Genomic DNA, 13449 nt, shown 5'->3' with positions numbered 1-13449 from the left:
AGCCTGCTCTGCCATTTAATGAGATCATGGCTGATCCGATTTTGACCTCCACTCCACGTTCCTGCCCGCTCCCCATAACCCTTGACTCCCCTGTTGCTCAAAAATCTGTCCATCTAAGCCTTAAATATATTCAATTACTCCGCCTCCACAGCTCTCTGGGGTAGAGAATTCCAAAGATTCACGACCCTTTGAGAGAAGAAATTCCTCCTCATCTCCGTCTTAAATGGGCGACCCCTTATTCTGAAACTATGCCCTCTTGTTCTAGATTCCCTGACTAGGGGAAACATCCTCTCCGCATCTACCCTGTCCAACCCCCTCAGAATCGTATGTTTCAATAAGATCACCTCTCATTCTTCTAAACTCCAATGAGTATAGGCCCAACCTTTCCTCATAAGACAACCCTCCCATCCCAGGAGTCAACCTAGTGAACCTTCTCTGAACTGCCTCCAATGCAAGTATATCCCTCCTTGAATAAGGGGACCAAAATTGTATGCAGTACTCTAGGTGTGGTCTCACCAACGCCCTGTACAGTTGCAGCAAGACTTCCTTACTTTTAGACTCCATCCCCCTTGGAAATAAAGGCTAACATTCCATTTGCTTTCCTAATTACTTGCTGCACCTGCATGTTAACTTTGTGTATCATGTACGAGGACACCCAAATCCCTCTGTACCACCGCATTCTGTAGTCTTTCTCCATTTAAATATTTTTATTTTCTATTCTTCCTACCAAAGTGGATAACCTCACATTTTCCCACATTATACTCCATCTGCCAAATTTTTGCGCATTCACCTAACCTATCTATATCACTTTGCAGACTCTTTGTGGCCTCCTCACAAGTTGCTTTCCCACCTATCTTTGTATCATAGAAACATAGACATAGAAGATAGGAGCAGGAGTAGGCCATTCGGCCCCTCGAGCCTGCTCCGCCATTCGATGAGATCATGGCTGATCATCCAAACTCAGTACCCCGTACCTGCCTTCTCCCCATATCCCTTGATCCCTTTAGCTCTATATCTAACTCCTTCTTGAATATATTTAAAGACTTGGCCTCAACCGCCTTCTGTGGTAGAGAATTCCACAGGTTCACCACTATGGGTGAAGAAATTCTTCCTCATCTCTGTCCTAAATGGCTTACCCCTTATCCTTAGACGATGACCCCTGGTTCTGGACTCCGACCATCGGGAACATTCTACCTGCATCTAGTTTGTCCAGACCTGTCAGAACTTTATAAGTTTCGATGAGATCCCCTCTGATTCTTCTAAACTCCAGCGAGTATAAGCCCAATCGACCCAATCTCTCCTCATACGTCATTCCTGCCATCCCAGGGATCAGCCTTGTGAATCTTCGCTGAACTCCTTCCATGGCAAGAACATCCTTCCTCAGATAAGGCGACCAAAACTGCACACAATACTCGAGATGTGGTCTCACCAAGGCCCTGTACAACTGCAGCAGGACATCCTTGCTCCTGTACTCAAACCCTTTCGCTATGAAGGCCAACATACCATTTGCCTCCGTCTGCAAATTTGGCTACAATACACTCGCTTCCTTCATCCAAGTCATTAATATAGATTGTAAATAGTTTAGGCCCCAGCACTGATCCCTGTGGCACCCCACTAGTTACAGATTGCCATCCTGAAAATGACCCATTTATCCCGACTCTGTTTTCTGTTAGTTGGCCAATCCTCTTATCCAATCTAATATATTACCCCCAACACCATGAGCTCTTCTCTTATGCAGTAACCTTTTATGTGGCACCTTGTCGAATGTCTTTTGAAAATCCAAATACACTACATCTACTGGTTCCCCTTTATCCATCCTGTTTGTTACCTCCTCAAAGAACTCTAATAGATTTGTCAAACATAATTTCCCTTTCATAAAACCATGTTGACTCTGTTTGATTGTATTTTGATTTTCTAAATGCCTTGCTACTACTTCCTTAATAATGGATTCCAGCATTTTGCCAATCACAGAAACCCCACAGTGCAGATAGAGGCCATTTCGGCCCATCGAGCCTGCACCGACACATATCCCACCCGATCCCCGTAACCCCTACACCAACACATATCCCTGTAACCCCACGTATTTAATCCCCCTAACACTAAGGGTCAATTTATCATAGCCAATCAACCTAACCCGCACATCTTTGGACTGTGGGAGGAAACCGGAGCACCCGGAGAAAACCCACACAAACACGGGGAGAATGTGCAAACTCCACACAGACAGTCGCCCGAGGTCGGATTCGAACCCGGGTCTCTGGCGCTGTGAGGCAACAGTGCTAACCACTATGCCACCGTGCTGCCCTATGACAGATGTTAGACTAACTGGCCTACAGTTTCCTGCTTTCTGTCTCCCTCCTTTTTTGAATAAGGGCGTTACATTTGCAGTTTTCCAATCTGCAGGGACTTTTCCAGAGTCGAGGGAATTTTGGAAGATCACAACCAATGCATCCACTTTCTCTCTAGCCACTTCTTTTAAGACCCTAGGATGCAGGCCATCAGGCCCAGGGGACCTGTCAGCCTTTAGACCCATAAGTTTGTCCAGTACTTTTGAACTAGTGAAAGTGATTGTTTTAAGTTCCTCCCTCCCTTTTGCCCCATTATTTTCTACTATTACTGGGATGTTTTTAGTGTCCTCTACTGTGAAGACAGATACAAAATATTTGTTCAAAGTCTCAGCCATTTCCTTTCCCATTATTATTTCCCCAGTCTCACCCTCTAAGGGACCAACGTTTATTTTAGCTACTCTCTTCCTTTTTATATACTTGTAGAAGCTCTTGCTGTCAGTTTTTATATTTCTTGCTAGTTTACTCTCATAAGCTATCTTGTCCCTCTTTATTTTTTTTAGTCATCCTTTGCTGGTTTCTTAAATGTTCCCAATCTTCTGGCCTGCCACTAATCTTTGCAACATTGTATGCCTTTTCTTTCAATTTGATACCATCCTTCACTTCCTTGGTTAACCATGGTTGGTTCATCCTTCTCTTGGAGTCTTTCTCACTGAAATATATCTTTGTTGAAAGTCATGAAATATCTCTTTAAATGTCTGCCACTGCTTTTCTACCGTATTACCTTCTAATCTATTTTCCCAGTCCACTTTAGCCAACTCTCTCCTCATACCTTTGTAATTGCCTTTATTTAAGTTTAATACTCTAGTTTCAGACCCAAGTTTCTTGCCTTCAAACTGAATGTGGAATTCCAACTTGTTATGATCACTCTTCCCTAGAGGATCCTTTACTATGAGATCATTAATTAATCCTGTTTCATTACACATTATCAGATCTAAAATAGCCTGTTCCCTGGTCAGTTCCACAACGTATTGTTTGAAGAAACTGTCTTGAATACACACTCTGAACTCGTCCTCAAGGCTGCTTTTACCAATTTGATTTGTCCAATCTATATGAAGATTAAAATTGCCCACGATTATTGCAGTACCTTTCTTACAAGCCCCCATTATTTCTTGATTTATATTCTGTCCTATAGTGTAGCTACTGATAGGGGGCCTATCGACTACTCCCACCAGTGCCTTCTTTCCCTTACTATTTCTTACCTCCACCCAAATTGATTCTACATCTGGAACTTCCGAGCCAAGATCATTTCTCACTATTGTACTGATCTCATCCTTTATTAACAGAGCTACCCCACCTCCTTTTCCTTTTTGTCTATCCTTCCAAAATACCCCTGAATATTCAGTTCCCAGCCTTGGTCACCTTGCAACCACGTCTCTGTGATGGCTATTAGATCATACCCATTTATTTCTATTTGTGCCATCAATTCATCTATCTTGTTACGACTGCTGCATGCATTCAGATAAAGAGCCTTTAATTTTGTCTTATCATTTTTCCCTACTCTGACTTTATTTGCTGCTGCACTCTTATGTTTGCACGCTCTGTCCCTTCCTGTCACACACTGGTTTTCATTGCCCATATCGCTACCCTGCACTATTGCCCTGTCCTTTCTCTTTAATGTTCTAAATTTCCTCTCGCTTGAACCCTCCCCCCCCACACTATTTAGTTTAAAGTCCTATCTACAGCCCTAGTTATTCGATTCGCCAGGACACTGGTCCCAGCATGGTTCAAGTGAAGGCTGTCCCAACAGAACAGCGCCCTCTTTCCCCAGTACTGATGCCTGTGCCCCATGAATCGAAACCCATTTCTCCCACACCAATCCTTGAGCCACGCATTCAACTCTCTGATCTTATTGACCCTATGCCAATTTGCTCGTGGCTCAGGTGGTAATCCAGAGATTATTACCTTTTGTGGTTCTGCTTTTTAATTTAGACCCTAGCTGCTCATACTCCCTCGGCAGAACCTCTTTCTTAGTCTTGCCTATGTTGTTGGTTCCTACGGGGACCACGACAACTGGAAGGCACTATCTAAATGTAAGCTTTATTTTATTTATGTGCGTGCTTTCCCTCCGGTTTACAGATAGCAGCACAGATCATGCTTCGTGTTTCAGTGACTGTGGCTGTAAATTCTTGTTACAAATACACAGGACTTTGTATTAATAGGCAGATAACTTGTTTTGTTTTCTTTGCAGGTGGAGTTGGAATCACCTGCTGGCTCCTGGTCTGCAATAAAGTGGTGGCTGTAGCGTTGCATCCATTCAGCTGAAATGTGACCTTGGGAAATCCGCTAACCTGTGTTTTATTTATTATTTTGGTAGTTCCCCCTCCAGGTTCAGCTCTTTTTATTAAAAAAAAAAGTTTCCTTTGTGGTGTTTTAAATTGCCTGCAATATCATTTATGTAAAGCAATTTTTTAATAAAAAAACTGCACTTGATTTGAATGGGGGGGGAAGTGAAGAAAGGCCCAATAATAAATTTTGTGAAGCACGTGGATTTTGGAGACCGATAGAATAGAATTGGCAGTTTTTAGTCGTTCTGAAACTAACGGAAGGACTTTAAGAATAGTTCAGGATGACAATTGCTGTGAAAAAAATTAGTGCCTGGGAAAGTGCTCGCCATGGTGGTTGCCATGCCAACCTGTACGTTTTCGGTGATCTGTATGTACCTCTTCGTGCTCTGGTGTTGAGTTCCTTGGTTTTGTAAAGGAGCTGATGTCTAGGAGCGGCACCATATTCATTTTATCACTGTTTTGTATTAATTGCAATTTGTTTTAAATGGTAACTCTTTGCACTTGCAGTTGTAAGTACAAAATACAATGCCCAGTGCTGACAGGAAGCTAAATAATTGAAATAAGGACTTGAGCAGAACCTGAAAGGAGGATTAAGCCCATGTTATTAGCGAAGGGAGGGGAGGGGGGCGCGGGGGAAGATTTCACACTATCGTGAAGAGGTGGAAGTTCAACCGGCCCAGAGATGCTGGTCTTCTGAGATTTCTTGTTCATGCAGTATTGTATCAATTGGATTCTCTCCTGGATCTCCAGGAAGGTGATTAACTCAGACTTTCAATATAAGTTATTTTATTTTTAGTAAGCGGGGTGGGGGAGTTGATTTATTTATTAATTTAGGGTAACATCTATTACTAGAAATCTAAATTTGAAAAATCTTTAGCGTTTTAAGAGTGTGTTCCAATCAATTTTCCACTTTTGCGCATCCCACAGCTGTTTCTAAGCAGGAACTTTCAGAAAAGCTGTAATAAAGGGACCATTTGCGAGTAATAAAAGTTTATCTGCTGTTAAATGTCCAATCATACAATATGCATAGTATTCGTGTATGTCGGCACCATACTCCAGTGAGTCAACCCCTTCTTGAAGAGGGGCAAAGATTAGAAGTGGGGATAAGTTCACTACCAAACTAGGAAATCTACTAGGCCTTTAGTTCCATTGGCTCAGTGCTAATGCTCCTAGGCTCAGAGCGGTAGGAAATTTTCATCTATATGCAGGTTGTCTAATCAGCTTTTAAAACAAAACTTACATTTTCTGATGGGAGCTTTTTTGTACACTTATCTAAGTGTTTCAGTTGCTCTTGGCTTTATGGTTCAGAATTGTTGGTTAGAAGCTCCGCTGATGGGACAGCATGATGTACTACTGAACCATTTAGACCCAGGCTTTCAATGTGGAAACTTTGTGACTAGCTATCTTGGCCATATTGACAGTGAGGTGCCATAACTTTACTTGTCTCAGGAGCAAATTCAATCAGTGTTTCCCAATCCTGATAGTTATCCAGTGATTCCTGCTGGGAATGTGAGCGGATGTTGGGTGAGAGTAGGATGAAGCATGGGGGGATCACTATCTTGGCATATGCATGTAAACAGCCCATTAGGTGGGGGCCACCGGTGTTCTTGGAACCATATCCCAAGGTGAAACACCACGCTTGGCAGAGGAGGGGAGATAATTGAAGGGAAACATGCAAGCTGGAGGGAGCCTGGCAGTGAGCGACCATATGGAGCAAATCTTGTGCAATATTGTGAATGGGTATAGTGGACTGTGTGTGTCAGTTTCAATTCACGATGTCACTTGAACAGATGTTTATGAAAGCATAGAAGACAGTGATGGAGAGAGATACTGATAAGTGTGAGCTCTTTCAGGCAAGAGTTTTTGCTGTAAGAAAAATGTAAAAATATTCTTGCAAGAATATTTAATTGATTTAACTGTCAAAAGTACACTTTCATTTTGGGTTCCTTTTTCTAAAACTTTCCTCATCTGCAATTAATGATGGGCAGGCATATTATTTTTCAGAAAATTGAGTGGGATTTCCTTTCTACTTTAACACATAGACTAGTGGGTATAGTAGAGGGAGTTGCAAAGCTGTAGTTCAATAGAGAAAAAAAAATTCCCAGAGTGATTCTCCCCGCCCCCCCCCACCGTTGCTGTCCCAGGTTGAGGGAATTGGAAGAGTTCTTGCTCCCAAGCCTCCCTCAATGCTGCACTGATCTTGTTGCTAGGTGCTGTGTGGTCGGAGGCCCAGGAATGACTTTGCTTCCGTTATTCCCTTCAGTTGGACTGGATCCCAGGTCTCCATGCAGTGCCTCACCAGAATAGTTCCTATTGATTTTGCACAGTGAGAAGTGATTACACCTATGTGCAAGGAAGACTTGAGTGCAATGAGGCAGTGCTGATGGGTAGAACCAGTATTGCTGTGGCAGTCACAAGATGATGAAATGGCCATTGCGTGATGTCTAAGTACAATAATTTACAAGATTCCAGGAGGGCATGAGGTTTAAAAAGCAGTAGTTTACTCCATTATATTTTCTATTGGGTGTGACTTGCCCTTGAAACCTGGGGATGTAGATGTATTGGCAGTACCAAGAATATGTTTTGCCCTTGAAGCTACTGTCAGTCTTTAACCTGAGCATAAGCATGGTTTCCAGGATATGCTGATGTAAATGTGTTAATTTTTAGCATCCTCTAAGCATGTAAGAAGCAGTCTCTATATCGTCTTGTAACTGCCTTCACTTTTCTAAACAAAAGAGAATTTCTTGCATGTTTTGAGTGACAAAATGTTTGTTCCAATGTTTGAAGTTGAACTGTATTGTATTGACAATTAACCATTTTTTTTTCTTTCAGTCTCCACCAAGTATTTGCCAAAATAGCAATTGTTTGGGAAGAAGGAGATTGCCTACAGATTGTCGCTAAGCTGGCAGATTCCCTTGATTGGAATTTTTTTACTCTCGCTAGAGCAATTTTCTCCCCTCTTGAAGTCAACATCATGTTGGGATGCACTTTCCACGGGCAGTGGGTTGCCTATGGTACCTTGCCCAAGAGGCCATTCTTCATCTGTGGGCTTCACACAAAATATAGTGGCGGCAAGAGAATGTCCCTGGTGTATGTTGCCTCGGTGTGTCTTGTTCCACAGAAGTCCATAAACGTAGGACTATCGCTTTTGGTGGGGCAGTGCATTGGAGCTGTAGCATATGATGCCTCCAATGGGGAGGACACCAGTTTTAACCCCCTCCCAATCTGCTGAGTCCCTGACCTTCGTGGTTTCTCTGTGGGGAGATACTACATTAAGACTGGGGACTTTTTTTGTGTGGGGGTTCAAAGGGCATAATTGAAAAGGTTACCTTTCCGTACCTTCGCCAGCAGCGCTCAGTGATGCTTTCAGAGTGTGTTTTACCTCTGAGCCAATAAGGAGTAAGGTGGGAGGAACCTTTATGTAAAATAAATTAGTTTTAGTTGGGGGGACAAAATGGTTAGTTGAAGATGACTGCACCATACAGGTAGTAGAAATAGAAGAAGCAAATCTACAGCGGTGTTCTGTCTTAGTTATATTGTGCCTGATTAGCTGTAATACCTGTCAATAAACAATGGTTGCACCTTACTACATGTTGATTTTTGTGTGAACATTTTGTAATGTCTACAGTGAACATACAACAGTGACATTGGTTTTCTTTTTATTGATCTACATGGTGGCAGTAAAAAGCAGAAATTTTGTTTTGCTAGTTTATGTCCCACTCGAGACTTTCAGACCAAACCTCCTCTAAGGTTCCCCCCCCTGCCCTAGCCCTGAACTTCCACCTTTCTCCAGTTTCTCTCCGCTCATCTTGTCCATTGAGACCCACTTCCTGCTGCCTCGAACCTATTCCCACTAAACTGCTGACCACCCAACTTCCTTTTCTGGCTGAAAGAAAATACTGCAGATGCTGGAAATCTGAAATAAAAACAGAAAATGCTGGAGAAACTCAGCAGGTCAGGCAGCATCTGTGAAGAGAGAAACAGAGTTAACGTTTCAGGTCGATGACCTTTCCCCTTCACCTTCACCCAGCACCTTCCCGTGCAAGCGCAGGAGATACAACACATGCCCTTATACTTCCCCACTTCCCACTGTCCAGGGCCCCAAACACCCCGCCCAGGTTAAACAGCGATTTACTTGTACTAACATAAGAAGCAGGAGTAGGCCATACAGCCCCTCGGGCCTGCTCCGCCATTCAATAGGATCATGGCTGATCCGAATCTAGACTCCCCTGCCCTCTCCCCATAACCCCTAATTCCCTTATCTGCTAGGAAACTGTCTATCTCCATTTTAAATTTATTTAATGTTGCAGCTTCCGCAGCTCTCTGGGGTAGCAAATTCCATAGATTTACTACCCTCTGAGTGAAGAAGTTTCTCATATCAGTTTTGAAAGGGCAGCCCCTTATTCTTAGATTATGCCCCCTAGTTCTAGTCTCATCCGTCAGTGGAAACATCCTCACCGCATCCACCCGATCAAGCCCCCTCACAATCTTATATGTTTCGATAAGATCGCCTCTCATTCTTCTGAACTCCAATGAGTAGAGGCCCAACCTACTCAACCTTTCCTCATACGTCAACCCCCTCATCTCTGGAATCAACCGAGTGAACCTTCTCTGAACCACCTCGAGAGCAAGTGTATCTTTTCTTAAATATGGAAACCAAAACTGCACGCAGTATTCCAGATGTGGCCTCACCAATACCCTGTATAACTGCAGCAAGACTTCCCTGTTTTTATACTCCATCCCCCTCGCAATAAAAGCCAAGATTCCATTGGCCTTCCTGATCACCTGCTGCACCTGCATACTAACTTTTTGTGTTTCATGCACCAGGACCCCCAGATCCCTTTGTACTGTAGCACTTTGCAGTTTCTCTCCATTTAGATAATAACTTGCTCTTTGATTTTTTCTGCCAAAGTGCATAACCTCACACGTTCCAACATTATATTCCATCTGCCAAATTTCTGCCCACTCACTTAGCCTGTCTATGTCCTTTTGCAGGTTTTTTATGTCCTCACTCACTGCTTTCCCTCCCATCTTTGTATCGTCGGCAAACTTGGATATGTTGCACTCGGTCCCTTCCTCCAAATCGTTAATATAGATTGTAAAGAGTTGGGGTCCCAGCACTGACCCCTGCGGAACACCACTAGTTACTGATTGCCAGCCCGAGAATGAACCGTTTATCCCAACTCTGTTTTCTGTTAGCCAATTTTCCACCCATGCCAGTATATTACCCCCAATCCTGTGATTTTTATCTTGATCAGTAATCTTTTGTGTGGAACCTTGTCAAATGCCTTTTGGAAGTCCAAATACACTACATCCACTGGTTCCCCTTTATCCACCCTGTATGTTACATCCTCAAAGAATTCGAGCAAATTTGTCAAACATGACTTCCCCTTCGTAAAACCATGCTGACTCTGTCCTATTAAATTATGTTTATCCAAATGCTCTGTTACTGTTTCCTTAATAATGGACTCCAACATTTTGCCAACCACAGATGTTAGGCTAACTGGTCTATAGTTTCCAGCTTTTTGTCTACTTCCCTTCTTAAATAAGGGTGTTACATTAGCAGTTTTCCAATCTGCCGGGACCTTTCCTGAGTCCAGGGAGTTCTGGAAAATAATCACCAATGCATCCACAATCCCTACCGCCACTTCCCTCAAGACCCTAGGATGTAGGCCATCAGGTCCGGGGGATTTATCTGCCTTAAGTCCCATTATTTTACTGAGTACCATCGCCTTAGTGATTTTAATCGTGTTTAGCTCCTTCCCCCCCGCCCCCATTGCCATTGCCCCCTGTTTGTCCAGTGTTGGGATATTTTTAGTGTCCTCTACTGTAAAGACTGATACAAAATATTTGTTCAGTGTCTTTGCCATCTCCATGTTCCCCACCACTAGTTTCCCGGTCCCATCCTCTAAGGGACCAACATTCACTTTAGCCACCCTTTTTCTTTTTATATAGCTGTAGAAACTCTTGCTATCTGTTTTTATATTTTTTGCTAGTTTACTTTCATAATTTACCCTTTCTTAATTAATCTTTTAGTTATTGTTTGCTGGCTTTTAAATGCTTCCCAATCTTCTATCCTCCCACTAGATTTGGCTACTTTATATGCCCTTGTTTTCAGTCGGATACTATCCTTTATTACTTTACTAAGCCACGGATGGCTGTCTTTTCTTTTATTCCCCTTTTTCCTCAGTGGAATATATTTATCTTGAAAGATGTGAAATATCTCCTTGAATGTAGACCACTGCTCTTATACCGTCTTACACTTTAATCTGTTTTCCCAGTCCACTTTAGTCAATTCTACTCTCATACCTTCTTGCAATTTAGTATACTGTATTCACTGCTCACGATGTGGTCTCCTCTACATTGGGGAGACCAAACGCAGATTGGGTGACCGCTTTGCGGAACACCTCCGTTCAGTCCGTGAGGGGGACCCCGAGCTTCCGGTCACCTGTCACTTTAATTCTCCGCTCCACTCCCACTCAGACCTCACCGTCTGCGGCCTCTTGCATTGTTCCACGGAAGCTCAGCGTAAGCTCGAGGAACAGCACTTCATCTTTCGATTAGGCACTTTACAGCCTTCTGGACTCAACATCGAGTTCAACAATTTCAGATCATAACCTGGTCCCTATCATATATATATTTTTTATCCACACTTCTGTTCTCTCCCACCAGGCAGCTGTCTTTCATTCTGCCAGCGCAATTTACACTTCATCTAGAGCCATCCATTGTTTCTTAACCTGTCCCATTACCATCTCCTTTTGTCTTGAATGTCTCTTAATCTCTCCTGCCTTCTATCCTATCACAGGCCTTCCCTTTTGTTCATTCTTCCCCTCCCCCGTTTCCCAGCCACTACACTTGCTAAAAAATCTGTTCCATTTCCTGCTTCTTTTCCAGTTCTGATGAAAGGTCATCGACCTGAAACGTTAACTCTGTTTCTCTCTTCACAGATGCTGCCTGACCTACGGAGTTTCTCCAGCATTTTCTGTTTTTATTTCCTTTTCTGGCTCCCATGTTAGTTGACATTGTTAACGGTTCTCTCCTCAGGTACTGTCCCCCTCTCGCTCAAATCTGCAACCATCACCCCTCTCCAAAAAAAAAAAAAAAATCCCTTGACCCCTCTGCCCTTGCAAACTACCACCCCATCTCCAACCTCCTTTTCCTCTTAAGTCCTTCAGCATGTTGTCGCCTCTTAATCCGTGCCCATCTTTCCAGCAATTCCATGTTTGAATCCCTCCAATCAGGTTTCCGCCCTTGCCACAGTACTGAAACAGCTCTCATCAAAGTCCACAAATGTCATCCTTTGTGACTGACAAAGGTAAACTATCCCTCCTCGTTCTTCTTGACTTGCCTGCAGCCTTTGACACGGTTGACCACTCCATCCTTCTCCAACACCTCTCCACTGTCGTCAAGCTGGGTGGAACTTTACTCGCCTGGTTCCAGGCCAGAGAATCACCTGCAACGGCTTCTCTTCCTGCTCTGGAAGTTACCTCTGGTGTCCCCCAAGGATCTATCTTTGGCCCCCTCCTATTTCTCATCTTCATGCTGCCCCTTGGTGACATCATCCGAAAACCGCATCAGTTTCCACATGTACGCTGACGACATCCAGCTCTACCTCACCACTACTTCTCTCGACCCCTCCACGGTTTCTAAATTGTCAGACTGCTTGTCGGACATCCAGTTCTGGATGAGCTGAAATTTTCTCCAGTTAAGTATTGGGAAGACCGAAACCATTGTTTTTGGTCCCTGGCACAAACTCCGTTCCCTAGCCACTGACTCCATCCCTCTCCCTAACATCTGTCTGAGGCTAAACCACGCTGTTTGCAACCGTGATATCATATTTCACCCTGAAATGAGCTTTCGACCACATCCGTGCCATAACTAAGACCGCCTATTTCCACCTCCGTAACATTGCCCGTCTCCGCCCTTGCCTCAGCTCATCCACTGCTGAAACCCTCATCCATGCCTTTGTTATCTCTAGGCTTGACTATTCCAACGCACTCCTGGCTGGCATCCCACATTCTACCCTACGTAAACTTGAGGTCATCCAAAACTAGGCTGCCAGTGTTCTAACACGCACCAAGTCCCATTCACCCATCACGCCTGTGCTCGCTGACCTACATTGGCTCCCAATTGAGGAACGCCTCGATTTTTCAAAATTCTCATCCTTGTTTTCAAATCCCTCCATGGCCTCGCCCCTCACTATCTCTCTAATCTCCTTCAGCCCCACAACCACCCCCCCCCCCCCACCCCGAGATATCTGCACTCCTCTAATTCTGCCCTCTTGAGCATCCTTGATCATAATCGCTCAACCATTGGGCGCCGTGCCTTCTGTTGCCTAGGCCCTAAGCTCTGGAATTCCCTGCCTAAACCCTCTGCCTCGCTACCTCTCTTTCCTTCTCTAAGACACTCCATAAAACCTACCTCATTGACCAAGCTTTTGGTCACCTGCCCTAATTTCTCCTTATGTGGCTCGGTGTCAAATTTTTGGTCTTGTAATACTCCTGTGAAGCACCTTGGGACGTTTTACTACACTAAAGGCGCTATATCAATACAAGTTGTTGTTCCTAAAAATCAGTTTTAAAATGTCACATTTTTGTTTAACACCTTTTTAATAAGGCCTCAAATGGAACCTATGCAGCAATTGCATTTGTGAATAAAGAGCTTTCAGCTATTAGTATGCGGGTTGTATGTGGCTGAGAACTAAATATGCAGATTAAATGTTTGAAGCGTGGAAGTGGCCACACTACATATATTCTGTTCCAGTTAATAGGACCGCCCCTCCTTTAGTGGTATTTCTACTCTATATGGATGGATTCTGC

At 43.7% G+C, this 13449-nt stretch overlaps 1 protein-coding gene across 1 annotated transcript in view; it reads left to right on the top strand.

The window, feature by feature from the left end:
* Window positions 1-8216, top strand: part of get1 (guided entry of tail-anchored proteins factor 1) — a 65168-nt gene extending 56952 nt beyond the window's left edge. Inside the window, exon 5 of the mRNA XM_086007163.1 lies at window positions 4534-8216. Coding sequence (XP_085863289.1) covers window positions 4534-4607 — 74 coding nt within the window. The 3' untranslated portion in view covers window positions 4608-8216. The remainder of the gene's footprint in view (window positions 1-4533) is intronic.
* The last annotated feature ends 5233 nt before the right edge of the window (window positions 8217-13449 follow it).

This window comes from Somniosus microcephalus, chromosome 14, assembly GCF_052327205.1.
Source record: "Somniosus microcephalus isolate GS21.2 chromosome 14, FLI_Smic_1.0, whole genome shotgun sequence".
Classification (NCBI taxonomy): Eukaryota; Metazoa; Chordata; class Chondrichthyes; order Squaliformes; family Somniosidae; genus Somniosus; species Somniosus microcephalus.
This window is presented reverse-complemented; position numbering and strand designations above follow the sequence as displayed.